The sequence below is a fragment of the Akebia trifoliata genome, chromosome 15 (assembly GCF_017979445.1).
Source record: "Akebia trifoliata isolate Shusen 1 chromosome 15, ASM1797944v1, whole genome shotgun sequence".
Lineage (NCBI taxonomy): Eukaryota > Viridiplantae > Streptophyta > Magnoliopsida > Ranunculales > Lardizabalaceae > Akebia > Akebia trifoliata.
Window position 1 is genome coordinate 22,842,393 of NC_141389.1, and position 17,151 is coordinate 22,859,543.

The 17,151-nt window shown below is 34.2% G+C and overlaps 2 protein-coding genes across 5 annotated transcripts; one reads left to right on the top strand and one right to left on the bottom strand.

The window, feature by feature from the left end:
- The first annotated feature begins 5,058 nt into the window (after window positions 1-5,058).
- On the top strand, window positions 5,059-10,445 carry LOC147384653 (zinc/iron-chelating domain protein). Of its 3 annotated transcripts, XR_015173032.1 has the most exons (6): window positions 5,060-5,366; window positions 5,484-5,562; window positions 5,668-5,755; window positions 5,828-5,930; window positions 8,764-8,951; window positions 10,163-10,445. XR_015173032.1 is itself a non-coding variant. In XM_086426626.1 (5 exons), the coding sequence occupies exons 1-4, from the start codon at window positions 5,136-5,138 to the stop codon at window positions 5,919-5,921; spliced, it is 492 nt and encodes a 163-aa protein (XP_086282752.1). In that variant the 5' UTR covers window positions 5,062-5,135; the 3' UTR covers window positions 5,922-5,930; window positions 10,163-10,445. The 3 variants fall into 3 exon arrangements, 2 of the variants coding, with proteins under 2 accessions (XP_086282753.1, XP_086282752.1); XM_086426626.1 differs by lacking the exon at window positions 8,764-8,951 and having other exon boundaries at window positions 5,062-5,366; XM_086426627.1 differs by lacking the exons at window positions 5,828-5,930; window positions 8,764-8,951 and having other exon boundaries at window positions 5,059-5,366.
- A 3,117-nt stretch (window positions 10,446-13,562) lies between these two features.
- On the bottom strand, window positions 13,563-17,110 carry LOC147384654 (valine-tRNA ligase). 2 transcript variants are annotated; one of them, XM_086425465.1, is made up of 4 exons: window positions 16,701-17,110; window positions 14,933-15,108; window positions 14,310-14,508; window positions 13,563-13,952 (listed from the first exon to the last, which is right to left on the bottom strand). In XM_086425465.1, exons 1-4 carry the CDS (start codon window positions 16,780-16,782, stop codon window positions 13,756-13,758), a joined length of 654 nt encoding a protein of 217 aa, XP_086281591.1. In that variant the 5' UTR covers window positions 16,783-17,110; the 3' UTR covers window positions 13,563-13,755. The 2 variants fall into 2 exon arrangements, with proteins under 2 accessions (XP_086281591.1, XP_086281590.1); XM_086425464.1 differs by having other exon boundaries at window positions 13,563-13,976; window positions 16,701-17,095.
- Between the last annotated feature and the right edge of the window lie 41 nt (window positions 17,111-17,151).

A 17,151-nucleotide genomic window follows, 5' to 3' on the forward strand; every position in this document is an offset into this window, starting at 1 on the left:
CAGGGGAGTAGAGGGGGAGTTAGTTTATTATTATTCATTTGGGATGATACATGTAATCATCATTTTGATTCTATAATTTTTAAATGAAATGCTTGGAGATCTAGGACAAATATCCTCGCTAGTGGTTTGTGGGGAAGGTCTTAAATCAATGAGTTCGACCATGAAGCAGGTAGCTTGTTTCAAAATTTTGATAAAAACCCTGGTAAAATGACACATGATTTTTTTGTATTTATTTCACACTCTTATTTTTTCATTAATATTTGGGATACCTCCTTGATTACTCCTCATTAATCCAAATAAGGGGGTTTTAGTGATTCAGGCTCCTAATTTTTACAAGTTAGGAGTTTAGGCCTCATCTTTTCTGAATTGGGAGTTTACCCCTTACGTAACGAAACTTCTAATATTAACTCTAACCTCCATACTTTATATCTATTTATCTCAACTTCCTCATAGTAAAAAATGTATATATATATATATATATAATAAAAAAAAAGTAAATAAGATTACAATACACATGACGCCTCAGCATGACACAACGATATACATATGATGCATTTATAAAGTTTGGTATCATTAGATGGTGCTTTCCCATTTTTCAATTACACCTTCATCTCTGTTTGAAATCTTCTCCTTCTGAAATCTCTTCTCCATATGAAATCTTCTTTTTCCTCTTCTTGACAAAACTACACCTATAAAAGAAAGTCTTCAACCCTGACGGAACTACACTAGATATCAAAAGAAGCCTTGTCTAATAGGTAATGTGATATCTATCATCACATCACAAAACAATAGCTAAAAAAGGCACACTTTTTGAGTGCTTGAGCCTTAGTATCAAATAGGGTCCTCCTCCCCGGCACTGGATCAGTCACTAAGCGAGTGTGCAACTATCAAACCATCCTTCGATTCGGTGTGTGTTCAGTAGGCCAACTAATCTATCTAATCTAAACTACTAATCTACTAAACTTGACTTACACATCCTAATCATTTTTTGTTTAAAATAGATTCAATAGAAAAGAGATCGTTCACCTTCCTGGGAAGTCTCGCTTGACTTGACTTAGATAATCTCATTTTTTTCCCGGATACCCGTAAACTGATTGCATGGCTGAGGTCACAAAGAGTACAGCGAGTAGGTGAAGGACCTACTCTATCTATGCATTTAATAATGAGGCAGGAAGATCATATAAAGAAACTAATAAGTCAGTTCCAAAGAGAAGATAAATCAACTCAAAATAAGTAAGTAAAGAACTTGAATCAAGTATCGCGGAAAGTTGAAGAGGGTCCGTAAGGAGATCAGGCTCCTGTAAAGGTTCGATTCCTCCCTGGAAAAAACATGAACAATGATTGGATTGATGATAAAATAGAATCATGGGTCGTAAATAGTGATTCAATGGATGATGAAGAAAGGTAATTATTGGTTTAGTTCTCCACCTTAACGATAGAAAAAAGGATTGATCAAATTCTATTGAGTTTGACTCGAACTATTCCGATGAAAGCTTCAACTAAAATGACGGTGAGGTAAGAGAAATATATTATTATAAAAAAGTGTAATAATTATATTTGCAAAGAAAACTATTTCACATCTGAAAAAAATGTATGACAACTCAGCATGGTACGACGATATACACATAACGCCTTTATAAAATTTGATATCATTAGCTAATGTGTTGCATTACAAATAAACTATACTACAGTACAAAGGTAATACACTTCGTTACAAAGGTATTTTTCCACTTTTCAATTACATCTTCTTCTTCATATTTGTATTTTCAATCTTCTTCTAAAACTTCTTTTCCATCTAAAATATTTTTCTTCTTCTCCATCTAAAATCTTCTTTAACTATTTCGATGAAAGTTTCAGCGAAAATGACAAAGTGGTGAGAGAAATATATTATTTCATGAAAAAGTGCAGTAATTACACCTACAAAGGACTACTATAGCAAGTTTAGCATTAGATCAGGGTAAAGGACAATTTGACATGAGAATATATTTTTTTGCTGATGTCACTACTTTTGAGACTAAACTCCCAATTTAGAAGAGATGAGGCCTAAACTCCAACTTGTAGTACTATCGAAATTTTGAAGTGGGCTGCCCATCTCGAAGTTTTTTCCTAAACAGATAATGTGTAATCAGCTGGTCCAATTTTTGCCAAGTCATTTTGGGAAACATGCATTTCTAAGCCGTCCTAACTTGTTAGATTGTTAGCTTATGTTCCTAAATTGTGATTTAGGATTGTCAAACTCAAGTTATTACAATCTATGTTTAGAATCCCAAATCCTGTTCTGTTGCACCCACTAGAATCAAAACCTCCTTCCATTGATCTTTATTTCTATAGTTGTGATACAGAATATTATGTCATTAAGCACACACACACACAAAAATTATATATAAAAAAAAAATGCGAGAAACTGAATCCATAATTGCAAGAAACAAGTTTTGCGTCATCTATGATTTCAATCAATTCCTGATTCTGATTATGGACGACAACCCAACCATCCGAATTTGTTGAATTTTTTCATTGGGTTTGGCAAATCAAATAGTGAAGATAAAATGTATTTTTTTTATAAAAATAAAAAATTCAACAATTCCTCTTCAGCTTCCTTCTTCTAAAATATTATTATACTTAATAACTGTTAAACTATTTTAAGATTATTGTTGTATTTGTAACTTGCATGCTTGAATTATATATATGGCCAAATAAACTAGTCGTAAGCGAATTAAGAAACAAATTGTCTCTCTACCCCTGCGAAGTTTTGTTCTAAAATGATTAACAACAAATCCTAAACTCGAATTCATCAAACAGGTCAAGTGAATGAATGGATGAAGTGATATATAGCTTTAGTTCATATTCTATTAGTCTCTAAGAGAAGATGGAATTCAAAGGATGGACAACATAGCTTTACTATTAAAAAAATTAACATAGTTTTAGTTTAAGTTTTATTAGTCTCTGAAAGGAGACGGAGGTCAATGGGACTATGTCATCAGTTTGAAAAAACAAAGGAAGGGTTATCTAGAAGAGTGACCTCCCGTTGGAACCTCATATCATACTTCTTGGTGGGTGAAAGTGTATGGGAACCATAGATGCTTTTTATCGAGATACGAGTGAAAGAATATCTATGATTCCTATCCACTTTCACGTCAAGAAGTGCGATATGAGATTCTAACTTGAGGTCACTCCTGCACGACTCTATCTAGAATATTCACCTAAATTTAGAGTATATATCTAAATAGTTGTATTGGAAACCTTGAGATTGAGCTCATTTCGTACTTTCCTGACATGAAGGTGCGCACACAGAACCTTAGATGCATTTCACTCTATCTCAATGAAAAACATTTATGGTTTGTACACACCAACACATCAGGAAAGTACGAAATGAAATCAATATTTGAAGTCGATTCAGCATTATTCAAACTAGTGATTTCTTGATTTGAAAATTTTCACCGATCTATACTCAGTTGACGTGGTAACTGCACAGAACCATAAACTTGTTTTCCCTTGTGCATTCCGAAGAAAAAGATCTATGGTTCTGTGCACTTGCAACGTCGACCCAGTAAAGACTGAGTGAAAATTTTTGAGTTGAAATATAACAACTCTTATTCATATCTAAAATCTAGAGTCATGATTTTTGGATTCGATTCTTTTCATTCGGTACGTGGCAAAGGCACGTAACTATAGATCATTTTCTTTGGGATAGACAAGGAATTGTATATCCTTGTCATGTCATCCGCGTACAGAACGAGTGAAAAATCTGAGTCCCGAAATCTAAAACACCTAGGGCCTGTTTGGATACCAGGAGTAGAACTACTCTTCCAAAGAACAGGAGCTGAAGTACTCTATGGAGGAGCTAGAAAAGTAATTTTGTGTAGAAAGGGCGTTTGACAATCAACTCTATAAAGTACTGGCAGAAGTACTTTTGTGCTGGAAGTCTATTTGGGAACCATACTAACTTCTCATGACTTCTAGAAAAAAGATCAGAATACCCTTATATTATACCAGTTACTGTTTTTTATCTTTTAGTGTCATAATATGCCTTCAAACTATATTGTTTTTGACATTTTAACTATAAATATTAATATAATAATATAATATTTTAAATATTAAATATTAATATAATATGTTTAAATCCATTATACTCAAAATTTTAAAAAAATTTGACAGACTGTTTTTGACATAGTATGACATAATATTAAAAAAAAATTGACAGACTGTCTTTTAGTGTCATAATATGCCTTCAAACTATACTGTTTTTGACATTTTAACTATAAATATTAATATAATATAATATAATATTTTAAATATTAAATATTAATATAATGTGTTTAAATCCATTATACTCAAAATTAAAAAAAAAAAAAAATTGACAGACTGTCTTTAATGTCATAATATGCCTTCAAACTATATTATTTTTGACATTTTAACTATAAATATTAATATAATATAATATAATATTTTAAATATTAAATATTAATATAATGTGTTTAAATCCATTATACTCAAAATTAAAAAAAAAAAAATTGACAGACTGTCTTTTAGTGTCATAATATGCCTTCAAACTATATTGTTTTTGACATTTTAACTATAAATATTAATATAATATTTAAATATTAAATATTAATATAATGGTTTAACTATAAATATTAATATAATATAATATAATATAATAAATACTAATATAATATTTTAAATATTAAATATTAATATAATGTGTTTAAATCCATTATACTCAAAAAAAAAAAAATTTAATATTAATAAATGTTTCTTTCATTTGATTTAAGGGCAAATGAATTAGGAATATTTTCCTAGAAAATTAATAAAGTTAAGGGTATTTTGGTAAAACGAACCGTTAGATTTTGACTCCCCGCAAGATGAGTTTTGAGAAATAGGTTTTCTCGACTTCTTTACAAAGAGTAATTTCTTGCTCTTGCGCGGAGTAACTTTTCGAAGGAGTTGTTCATCAAAACGCATCCAAACGACTTCTAACTCCCCGCAAGAGTCAGAAGTAGCCAAGGAGTCCTATCCAAACACCTACCTAATTTCTCTTACCAACTATTAAAGGTCATAGACCAGCCTTTGGTTTTACGGACTCCCACACTATACATAACGAACAGATAACAGTCAGTCAGTCACACACAGCTCCCATGTCTCACGCGGTGGCTCTCAGCAAGACAGCTTGGCTAGCCACATGCGGGCCGCGGCAGGGAAAGCCGAAACCCAAGCCGAAGGACACTCGTCAAAGTGTCGGCTTCGGCGGAGAGAGGAAGGAATCCACGTGGCAGTGTGTGAAGGGGTGCGGGGCTTGTTGCAAGCTCAATAAGGGCCCTTCCTTTGCTACACCTGAAGAGATCTTCCAAGACCCATCCGACATTCAGGTTCTTTTTTTCTAACAAAACCCAAGAATTTCTATCTCAAATCAATAATACCCATTTGTTTGTTTGATTTCTTCTATTTTGATTTTTGATGGCTATGTTAATTTTTCATGAATTTAGCTTTACAAGAGCTTGGTAGGTCCAGATGGATGGTGTATACATTACAAGCAAACCACACGTACTTGTTCCATTTATTCTGGTGATTTCCTGAATTGGTTTTAGTAATTCGTATCTTGTCTTTATCGGTGTTAATCTTCAAACTTCAATTTCTGATTCCCACATTGAAACCTATTTTTACCTATAGATCGACCATATTTTTGTCGTGTGGAGAAGGGTGTTTTTAAAGAATTGTATGACATTGATGAGAAGAGATTCAATAAGGAAGCGTGCAGGTTCGTTTCAATACTTGTATCCTCTCATTCATTTATTTTTAGATAATTTAATCTTTTTGGTTTTTTCAATAGTTTTTGTAAGGATACTATTAAAGCAATATATGGTGGACGTTCGCAAGAGTTGGAGAATTTCAATTGTGCTATAAGGAACTCAAGTTCTAGTTAGATTATTTTGGTAAGTTATTTCATTTCAAATGTTATTCTTGAAATGTTCGAAATGGGTTTTATTTGTACATTTGAGACTTATTTAGTTACTAGATTGGCTTGATAGGACCTTTTGTGGCCTGTCAAGTCAATCATTTGACGGAAAATTCAATTAGAATTATTAGTTAGGGAATGGCCGGTGAGGTTGCTTTGATTATGCATAAACCGATTCAATGGCCATAAACTTGTCGTTGCATAAAATTGTCAGAGCTACAATTTATTTATGTTCATATAAATATAATCAAAGGGAAAGCGAAACTTATACATGTTCATATATAATTTATAAATAATTTAAACATATACAATTTATATTTGTTCATATTTTATTAGATATTTAGAACTATTCAATTATATATGTTCTATGGGGGGGAACAAAGGGAAAGAGAGTGATCTGATGCCCACCTTGTTCTAGTCTTCTAGCTCTCATAATTATATGGACATGGGGAAAATAAGTCGGAAATGTACTTTGCCACACTAGTTTTCATAGCACTAGCATTCGTCAAGGGTGTGTTAGTAAATTGGCATATGTTCTCCTTTTGGGTGAATTATAGATTACACCGCCTTCACTGGTTAAGGAAAAGGTGTCGTCTTCTCTAAGAGAGAGAAGTGACCATCCGTAGGTCATCTCCTTCTCATGGCGCCTCGATGTTTGACGCAGTAATTCCTCCACAACCAAGTCATTCCCTCTTATGATAGGTCACATGTCACTCCTATACTAAAATATGTTTAGTGCCTATGTAATCTTTCGAGGATAACATGGCATCCTCTTCAGTCATACACGTTCCAAAAAGTTCTACAAGTAAGCCATTCATGTGAATTATGTATGCAGTTGTTTTCCTTTTTCTGTTCATAAATAGATGTCCACATCATTGATTCAATCTTCTTCATTTAGAATTTTGAGTTAGTTTTTTGTGTTCAAGGCATCAAACCATTGAAGTTAATCTCTTAGGTGTATTAAAATTTTCAACTAAAATTCAGGGGATGAATTGCTTTTCATGATTTTGATGTTAATTTGTGTAGGAAGTGACTTCTCTTAAGAAACTTGCCTATATTCAAGTAATGGTTTCCTGGGTTAGGTTGTCTTTGTTTCATTCCTACCTGTTTTTACTGTTGAACTCTCCTTATTATTGTGGAAGTCTATCAAGGAATCACTATCATGTTGGTGTGCGATTATGACTAGATTTTCCAAGAGTTTCATATCCCTTAGCACATAATGAAAGATAAACCAACAACCCTTTGTATGATTTCATAATTATTGGGGATTGACGTAACAAAATCACCTTTTGATCATTTTTCTAGGGCATATATGCCAATAATCTTGTTATTTATATTAATGGTTATGAACATGAAGAGCTACTTCACCCATATCAAAAGGTCATGTATGCCTGTTTGTGTATACGAAGAATTAAAAGGAATATTTTTTTTAATTTTGTTTGGACATCTAAATAACAACCCCATCCCATCCCATTGCCACATACTATTTTTTATTTTTGTTTGGACATAACGCTTTCTCCTCCAAAAAAAGATACCTTTGGGCTATGCTTACCTCGACTATTGCTTGGGGGTTGTGGAACGAGATAAATAATAGGGTGTTCAAAAGTAAGGCGAGAAGCTCTCATGGCGTTTTCTTGGAGATCTTGGGTTATGTGTACCTTCGGTCAAAACTGAACAAAGAGTTTGTGGGGATTACCTTCAATGACTTTTGTTTTTAGATGGAATTCATTTTGTAATCATTAATGTTTTGGCTTTCTTTTCGCTCGGATCGCTTTCTTCTTTGAGGGGCTATCTCGCCCTTCTCTTTTTGTATCTTGATTCTCCTTCTCAATATATTTTATACTTAAAAAAAAAAAGAGCATCCTTTTTTTTTTTTTTTTTTTTTTTTGATAAGTTTTTACCATTATATTTCGGATATTTTGTCAAATGTAACTGCACCTTTGATAAAGATCAAGGGTCATCGTCATCAGAGCTATATCCCAAATATATTGGTTCAGCTGAACAAATCATGCTCCTTAACTCAATTCTTTGTACAGCCATTTTGGTTAATTCAAATGTCCTCAAATTTGCTATCACTACATTAATCTACATTCATTTTGGTCTTCCTCTGGCTCTTTTAGAACCTTCAAAGGCTGCATCCCTTTTAATTAGATCTGTCAGTAGTGTTAATTGCACCTATTGTCAATAGCACATTTTCATGACAAGATCCATTTTTATTCTTTCTTGATCTTTCGACTCATCTATCTCAACATCCTCATCTATGCTACGCTTATCACATGAGTGTGTTGGTTTCTATTGCCTAATATTCATCTCCATATGACATTGCTGGTCTTTCCATTGACTAGTGAAATTATCTTCTTTTAATTTGATTTGAATGAATAGTCAAGTAATACTCCAATAACACACATCCACTTCAATCATCCAACTTCAGTTTTATGGCAACATCCCTGATTTCTTCATCCATAACGACAATGAAAGCAAGATAACGAAAATAGTCACTTTGTGGTATTTCATGGCTATTAATTTTTACTAGCACATACTTTTTATGAGTTCCATTATTTAAGTCCCATCCCATATACTTCGTCTTGGTCCGACTTATTTTAAAATATTTAGACTCCAATGTAGCTGTCTAGAGTTCTAATTTTGCATCGATCCCTCCTATTTTTTGTTAAACGCATCTGCAGTAGCACTTCAACAGCACACCTCCACTTCAACCACCTACTTTAGTTTTATTGAACATCCCCAGTCTCTTTATCTATATGGAAAATAGACCATGATAGAGAAAGTGATCACTTTGTGGTATTTTGTAGAAGAAATATTCAAGTTTAAGATACTAAAAGGGCGAGAGGAAGACACAGAAGAACGTTGATGGAGACGGTGAAAGAAGAAATCAGCTCTCTCATTACCAAAAGACTTGTCTTTGGACAGAATGGAATGGAGGAAGAGGATTCGTTTAGCTACCCCAAATCTTAGGGACAGAATTGTATATTCTTTATGTGTCTGCTCCATCTTGTTCCAACTTATTTTAAAATCCTTAAGATTCCAAAGTAATTCTCTAGAGTTCTAGTTTTGCATGGATCGCTTCATTTTTTGTGTGCGAAGTGAGCCCCTCTAGCCCCATCAACTATTAGTACTATACAATCTACAAACATACAGCAAGTGGTAAAGAGCAGTTACCTCATCTATAACTAGAGTAAAACATACAAGCTATGGTTATTTACCTTTGTTCTATCACTCTCCCATAAACTCAGAGCATAACTCAAGTTTGATGCTCTGATAGGTGGTGTGGTTCTGTATCATTTTTCTTTTCCATACATATGAGTAAAATAATACATGTTCTACATTCATTCATTGTCTTCTTGATCTTCAAAATAGCACTAAAATAGTTTAGATTACCCGCAACCCTCTTATATTCACTGTTCTCCCCCTCTCCAACAGATCGGTCTTTAGGAGTAGTTGGTTGGTTAACATGGTATCAGAGCACTAGGTTCATATGGGTCACGAGTTTGATTCTTTCCACCCTTATCGGTGAGAAGGGAGTGTGTTAAGTCTTAAGTGTATATTTTCCTCCACTCTCGGGTGTGTTAAGCCCTGTGACCCTCTTATTTTCATAGTTCTCCCCCTCTCCAACAGATCGGTTTCTTGGAGTAGTTGATTGGTTAACACATATTTCTATTGACACATCTATGGTTGTAAAACTCTACCCTCATCTTTGTGATATCCTTACTTCTACAAAAGAATGTATGCTCTCCGGTCAGCCATGGGAAGATGCATATATCATGTTATTAATCTTCGAACCTTAACATACATTAACAATAACTACAAGAGTCGTGATTTTCTGACGCCCCCTCTGACATACACTCTCCCTGATGTGGCATGGGTTAGAACCATAGATTTTTCTCGGGATACACAACCGTACTTCCCCATAAAGATGTTCAGTTGTGTTTCCCGAGGAAAAATCTTTGGTTCTAGTATTTGCCACGTATGGGGGCGTATGTCAAAGGGGGGCATGAATTATAGGACATGAGTGCTAAAATAGTTATAATTCATAAACTATTCCTGATCATTGAGCAACATATATTTGATCCTTACAATATCAAATGCTTGCTTATGATTCCTTACGTTGTATCATATTGACATAAATATCCTACAATTGTAATCACTCATTTTTAGCACTATAATTGGATTTTTCATGGTCCTTCATTGCAGGTTGTATCAAAAGAGCAGTTGGAAGAGGACTAGCGATCTTCCTTAACATTGAAAACAACAGCTGTAGTCACCCCCTAATGAGGCATCCCATGCCATGGGCATTGTTCTTGCAAGCAGATATAGAGTTGGTTTGTATGTAGATAGTCTTTCTATCGTGACGTGTGGTATCGTGTTCTTTATGTAATAGCATTGACTAGTTTCTAAATAGACAAATGAATGTTTCAAATTAACTGTATTCTTTTTGTATTCTCGAAAAGAAAAAATGAAAATCAAGTTTTATATCTATCGTGTGTAGAGAAATCAATCTAAAAACAATAAAGAAAGAAAATAAATCAAGATACAATCACTCACAAAATAATATAGAGATTTTACTTGGTTCCATCACGATTAAGGTACATCCATAGATAACACCAATTCTGCTATAAAGAGAAAAGTCTAAGTTACAAATTACCCATTTCCACCGAAAAGAGAAATATATACCCTCCAAGTAAACTTCACTAGGGATTTATATAATACTAGTGAAATTATGAAAATATCCTTAGAAAGTGATGAGCAGTACAAGTAGACCCGAGATTTTCTACCAAAAATTCCCTAAAAAATCATATATTCCCTCGAGGTTCGATGATTGTTGAAATTGATAGAATGTAAAGGTTGAAGATGACTGGTTTGAGGATGAAAATTCAAGGGATGGCTTTTGCATCATTTACTTTTACCCCATTAGAGAAGACTAAGGTCAAAGGCATGTCCCGAGAATATATTATTGAGATAAATCTCAACCATTCGATCTCATATATTCACAGTTGAGATTGCGTGTAAACATATGAGATCATCTAGATGGTTTCACAGATCCCAACCCTAAAAATATTTATCGAAGCGTCCTGTTCTTTCAGGGGGATTCTATTGCCACACCAACTTTTGCTAAGAGCACCCCCCCCCCCCCCCCAAAAAAAAAAAAAAAAAAAAAAAAAAAACCAATTCATATGGCACACATGTTGGGGTGCTCTTAGTAAATGTTGGTTTTGCAATAGAACTTCTTCTATCATAAAAAATCCGACAATTAGAGAGAAGAGGTAGGTAGTTACTAGACGTTATTTCAGTTATTCTACTGTAACAGAATCTGTTAGCAAAACTTTCAAGAACATCGAGTGAATCCAAAATTCCAAATTCAAAAACCCACAAATCCACAAAATCTCTTCTCAAAATTATAAAAAACAACCCCATCTTCAATCCACAAGTGCAGAATCCTCTCTTAATCTCTCAATCTCTCTCTCTCTCAATGACAAATCACAAAACAATCTCTCGAACTCTAATAACATCAACCCTTCTCCTTCTAACATTCTCCTCCATTAATCCCATTGTCGAAGCCCTTTGTTCAGAATCCATGGCTCACTTTCTCTCCACAAATGGGTTCCACAACTTCGCTCTCGCTCTCCAAACCCACAACATCACCACCTCATCATCCCCCTCATCTTTCCTCACCTTCCTCTCCCCACCAGACTCCACTCTCCAACACCCACACATTGATGCTGACACACTCCGTCGCCACATCTCCCACGTCGGAGCCTTCCCTTATCAAGCTCTCCTCACTCTCCCTAAAGGAACCAAACTTCCAACTCTCCACCATAACTATACTCTTCTCATCAACAACACAGACAATGAGAAAATCTCCTTCAATGATGCTCTTGTGACTGTTCCTGATCTCTACTTTGATGGTTCTTGTGCTGTTCATGGTATTAGTGGACCCTTGATACCCATTAGACTGTCTCGGGTTCATCTTCGGTTCATCCGTCGACCACATCGACCATCTCGGGTCGATGAAACTGCCATCGATTCTGGGCTTCCATGAACTTCAAGGGGTTATCTTTCATTATTTCGTCTCTTTCAGGGATCTTTATGTTCTTGTTCACACAAAGATTAAGAAGGAAGACAAAGAAGTTAATGGGTTTTCTTTTTTTTTTTTCTTTGATTTCTTGAGTTCTAAATTCTGTTTTCTACTCTGTAGAATTGGTTTTTGTCAAATTTTGTTTGGAGGTTTGATTGTAATCAGTCTATTAGCCTTCTTGATTGATGGTTAGAAATTAGTTGTTTTTTTTTTCTTGTAAAACAATATGGTGGATTGATTGCCAATAATAATCCGAAAACCTTCCCAATCTTCTGTTTCTGTTTGTTTTGTTGCAGTCAAAATTGTGATATTTATTTAAATTATCTTCCTTCATTTTCCAAAAAATGAAAATTATGATATTAGGTATGTGTTGTTAAAATATAATTATTAAAGAATCTTTTCCTTAATGAAATTATATTGATTTTTTAAAATTATAATTGAAAAAGAAAAATTAAATGGTTCAACCTTTGAGCCATAAATCACTAGTGATTACGTCTCTTAAAAATCAATGGTTCTTCAGTAAATAAATCAAGATTAATGATTGCTACCTGTTGGATTTCACTATAAAACGATGAGATATAACGCACAAATCAACAATTTTAGAAGGTTTAGGCTCAAACAAAGAAAAAAAATGATTTTTGGCAAGAAGTTGAAGACGAAGTTATTTTGATCGGTTTTTGTTAGTCTTGCACAGAAGACTGTCAAGCAGCTCGTCCTCCTGAAAACCAGAACTATTTGAGTATTTGTAGACTGCGTTATCGGTAACTTGGAAAACTTGTCTCCAATGGCAGAAACGGGCCGATATTTCCGAAGGAAACTAATCCGGACATAATCTGTACTGATCCCTAGAAAACCTGTTTTTCCCTTCCAATGTTGTTGGACCATGGAATAGTCCTTGGTAATGCCTCACACGATGCTGTCAACCAACCATAGCATCAAAATCCTAATCTCCGAACTATACTCCCATTTTCATTGCAAGGTTTGCTCCTTTTTTTTTTGATAAGTGTAATATATTGATAAAAGAGAGAAAACGAAAAACAAGGAGGCCAAGATGGCTCTAAAAAGCAACAAAACAAGGAAAAATAAAAAGTCAATGATCACATAAAGAGTTCCATCTAAACACAAAGTCGTCAAGAGTGATCCCTGCAAAATCTGTGTTTTGTTTTGACCAAAGGTACATCAGACCCAATATCTCCAGGAAACCGCTGTGAGAGCTTCTTCTCTTACTATGGAACAAGGTTTGTTCCTTGTAATTGCCCGACTCACAAATACGAGCTTTTGAACCCCACAAGGAGCCTGTAATGTTTAATTCAAATGGTTACGAACATCTTTATGCATTGCATGAGAGAGATTCTTTATTTTTTTTCATCCCACAAACTGTAAACCTTCGTACAAAAGGAAAGTCTGCAGATAGTCTTAATTAGCTATAATCCATGAAATAGTAATTGGAGATGCACAAAGTGAACAAAGTTCACAAATAAAAGCCACAAAAAGAAGTCCGCAAGAAACAATATAATGAAACTTAGAAGAACCTTTCCTTTCATCTATTCCAAAATTTGCGCAAAAATATTCAGAAGAATCTAAATCTCATTTATCATACATATGTAATGATGAAAACAAACGTGAATATGGAATTATACTCAACCAACTGCTATTATACAAGCGGCAAAGAATGGATTTGAGTTGCAGGACAACTAAACATGATTCACCATCATATTACATGACCAAGACCCAATTCTTCTTCAATGTCGTCACTATCGTCAAAGAGCTTTAAAAACCGAGCTTGATCTTGTTCTCTCTTCTTCCTCTGCCAGTATTTGTATCCAGTTATGGCTCCAAGAATGGATACAGTTGAAACAACTGCACTGATCATTATCACTAAAACAGCATTCATTCCCTTCACCCCACCTGAGCCGTCAGCATGATTAGAACCTACGAAGCATTATAATAATAACAATTCAGACTAATTACATACATTAATAAGATCTATAAATAATCTCGCGAGCTTTTAAAGGTGAGACTATGGTTACTGGCCATCTAATATAGCGTGGCTTATATTTAGACCATTACATCATTTTCTTTTAATTGTACAAGTTTTCGCTTGGTTTGGTTCTTATAAAAGCAATAATTTTAGCCCATCAATAAGACTTTTGGACCAATGCCCATCATATAGGTGTTCCACCGAATGGTCGAGATCAATATTACAAAGCGCGTCTACATATAAAGGGCTGTTATAAACAGATACACACACGCAGAAACACTCACCAGTTTCAGAAGCTACGCACTGAGCACACGAAAATGTCACATTGAATTCCTTGTCCTTGAAACGGGTATATTTTCCATCAGGACCCATAAAATCAGAAGGACAAAACTCCCACTCATCAAATATATCATCGGAATCTATAGTGTCCTTCTCATACAACCCACAACGTTTACATTTGCTATCTGCAAATTCCATCAGAGGCTGCCAACAAAATCATTGCGAATTTTCTGTTAGTTGGCTTGACCAAAATATCTCCTCATTATGATGAAAATATGGAAATAGATGTAACTTTTGGTCCAATTTCATAACTGGATACAGTTTTAAAATATTTACATAACCAGATAAATTTATTCATCTGTTAAAAACTTTTTGATTAAATTTAACTTTATATCCCTTTGGTTTTCAAATATTCAGTTAAGTAATGTTTGAAAAATTAAAGGGGTATAAAGTTGAATTCAGTACAAAAGTTTTTGAACAAACCGAGAAATTTATTTGGTTACATAAATATTCTAAAATCATATCCAGTTAAGTAATTTTTGAAAAACGTTTATTCATCTGTGTAAAACGCCCTTGAGTAATTAAGTTGCAAGGTAAAAGATCACCTAGAAATTCACCTATCACAAACCTGCCAAGATTCTTCACTCTTGAAAGTATATAAGAAGTGTTTATCCTTCACATCTGGCAGAATTGTCATGTTCTCCCCTTTACAACGAAAGTACACTGTTGGTTTGGAATTTACCCACTCGTGGATTGTAAATATTTCAATGGATTGAAGTGTAACAACGGCGGATGAAAAGATTCCTGCAAAATAAATAATTTCATCATGTAGGCCATTTCCAACTATAAAAAATGCCATAATGCAAGCAGATCTATAACCTTTGAAAAGAAATAATGAAATCATTTGGACTCAAATTATATTATCTCATATTAAAAATAAGTAAACAACTAATTTAATGGATTTTTAAGTTTTTCCCACATGAAATTAATCAACTCTAAGTTACTCTATATAATGGATGAAGATTCCTGATTTAAAGACCCTCGCCTCAATGAAGGTACGGCTTTAGATAGAGTTGAATTGATAAATTTGGGGGTCCAACTCAAAACCAATTGGCAATGAGTGGAGAGGCCTAGGATCTTATAAGGAGAGAGACAAGGCAATTTGTGTCCGATGTGAGACTAAACTCTAACACGCCCCCGCATGAGTGGACCAGATTGGGCCAAAGCACGTGGAGATATGAACTAAGTGACGTGGAGAAGAGAAAGACCCGCTCTGATACCATGATAAATTTGGGGGTCTAACTCAAAACCAATTGGCAATGAGTGGAGAGGCCCTGGATCTTATAGGGAAGGCAATTTGTGTTCGATGTGGGACTAAACTCAATAGAATGGAAGAACAAAATTTATCACCAGCATGAATGCCAAAGAATTTAACTTGTACAATTACAGATTTGAGGCTAAAGTTGAGAAAACACCATGATATTAAGCAACAACCCAACATTACTGCTCAATCACCACAACAACGACACCAGTGGTCCAAGCCATTGAACCAAGTCCAACAAACTCAATTTGATTAGTTCATTGGAAGTACAATTTCATACAATGACATACAAATACTTCCTAATCATCATTGTAAACATCAAATCTGATACCGAAACTTGGACTTGATTTAGTGAATCTTTTTTCTCAATCAAATTCCATCTAAAATTTTATCCCGAAAATCCTTCATAATGAATTCACTGCAAAATGAAACTTCCCCCTTGCTTTGCTAATCAATTACTTCTCTTCGAGCAATCTTTCCTAACTCATACCCATTCTCTTCTCTCTTTATATTAGGTATTCTACTCCTTTATGAACCATTAGAACTATAAGTTCAATACAGGAAATAAAATCTAATCATCTCTATAAAAAATTTAATTTTCAATTCCTGAGGCAGATATACATTTGGTCTCCTTCATCAAACACGAATTTATGAATTTCTGATCATGTATTCCATTCCACCCCTTTTTATCCACAAAGAAGATTGCACTTTTTTTAGTTTTTTTTTGGGATCAAACTCAGTTCCAATTAACCAAATAAAGAAAGAAAATTTATTGTTGTTGGTCTCCATATAAGTTGAACAAATCATATAATGCCCTCCTTTACCTTCTATAATCAAAATTGGGTGAATCAAACACAAAAGCAATCAATAACAGCTAAATTAACAATTTTCCAATAACACAGAAAAAGAGAATCTTTAAATTTTCGAAAAGAACAAACGAGTTCATCTTCAAAACCATCAGATTCATCAAATCTTGAACCAAATTAACTGAACAACGCAACAACCTTCAAAGAAACTGTAAAAACGCATAAATTAGTGAAACAAAATCAAAGCCCTAAGTTAAGAAGAAATTTACCTGGAAGAAATAATAGAAGAATCGAACAGAAAAGGAGAAGAGCAGCGTAAGCTTTTGAATTCGACAGATGTGGAATCATCATGAAATATTTCGATTTTCTCCTCTAATTAAATTAATTTGATTTTTAATTCAGTGATTAAGAGTTGGATAAGAGAGGATGTAACAATGAAACTGAGAATTTCGGATCCGATAAGAAAAATCTGTACAGGACTACAGGTGCGCACTACGCGCTCTTCATTTCTTGGCGGTTCGTTTGGAATTCTTGCGTTGCGGGAAAACTTCACTTCTTACGTACGCATGATGCGCACTTCGCACCCAAATGTCTAGAACTTAGATTGACAGTCGGTAAAACCGTGGCGAAAGATGTTTCTATACTTAATTAAGGTTGGAGATATTCAAAGAGGCCGAATTTGTTGTTATTAAACGAATAAGGATCCAATAAGTAAAAGTT

Excerpts from the sequence above, each read along its gene's own strand:
- LOC147384653 (XM_086426626.1), top strand. The coding sequence starts at position 5,136 with ATGTCTCACGCGGTGGCTCTCAGCAAGACAGCTTGGCTAGCCACATGC. Across the intron at positions 5,367-5,483 it reads AAGACCCATCCGACATTCAG|CTTTACAAGAGCTTGGTAGG; the intron begins GTTCTTTTTTTC and ends TCATGAATTTAG. Across the intron at positions 5,563-5,667 it reads TACTTGTTCCATTTATTCTG|ATCGACCATATTTTTGTCGT; the intron begins GTGATTTCCTGA and ends TTTTACCTATAG.
- LOC147384654 (XM_086425464.1), bottom strand. The coding sequence starts at position 16,782 with ATGATGATTCCACATCTGTCGAATTCAAAAGCTTACGCTGCTCTTCTC. Across the intron at positions 15,109-16,700 it reads TCTTCTATTATTTCTTCCAG|GAATCTTTTCATCCGCCGTT; the intron begins GTAAATTTCTTC and ends TTTATTTTGCAG. Across the intron at positions 13,977-14,309 it reads GTGCGTAGCTTCTGAAACTG|GTTCTAATCATGCTGACGGC; the intron begins GTGAGTGTTTCT and ends AATGCTTCGTAG.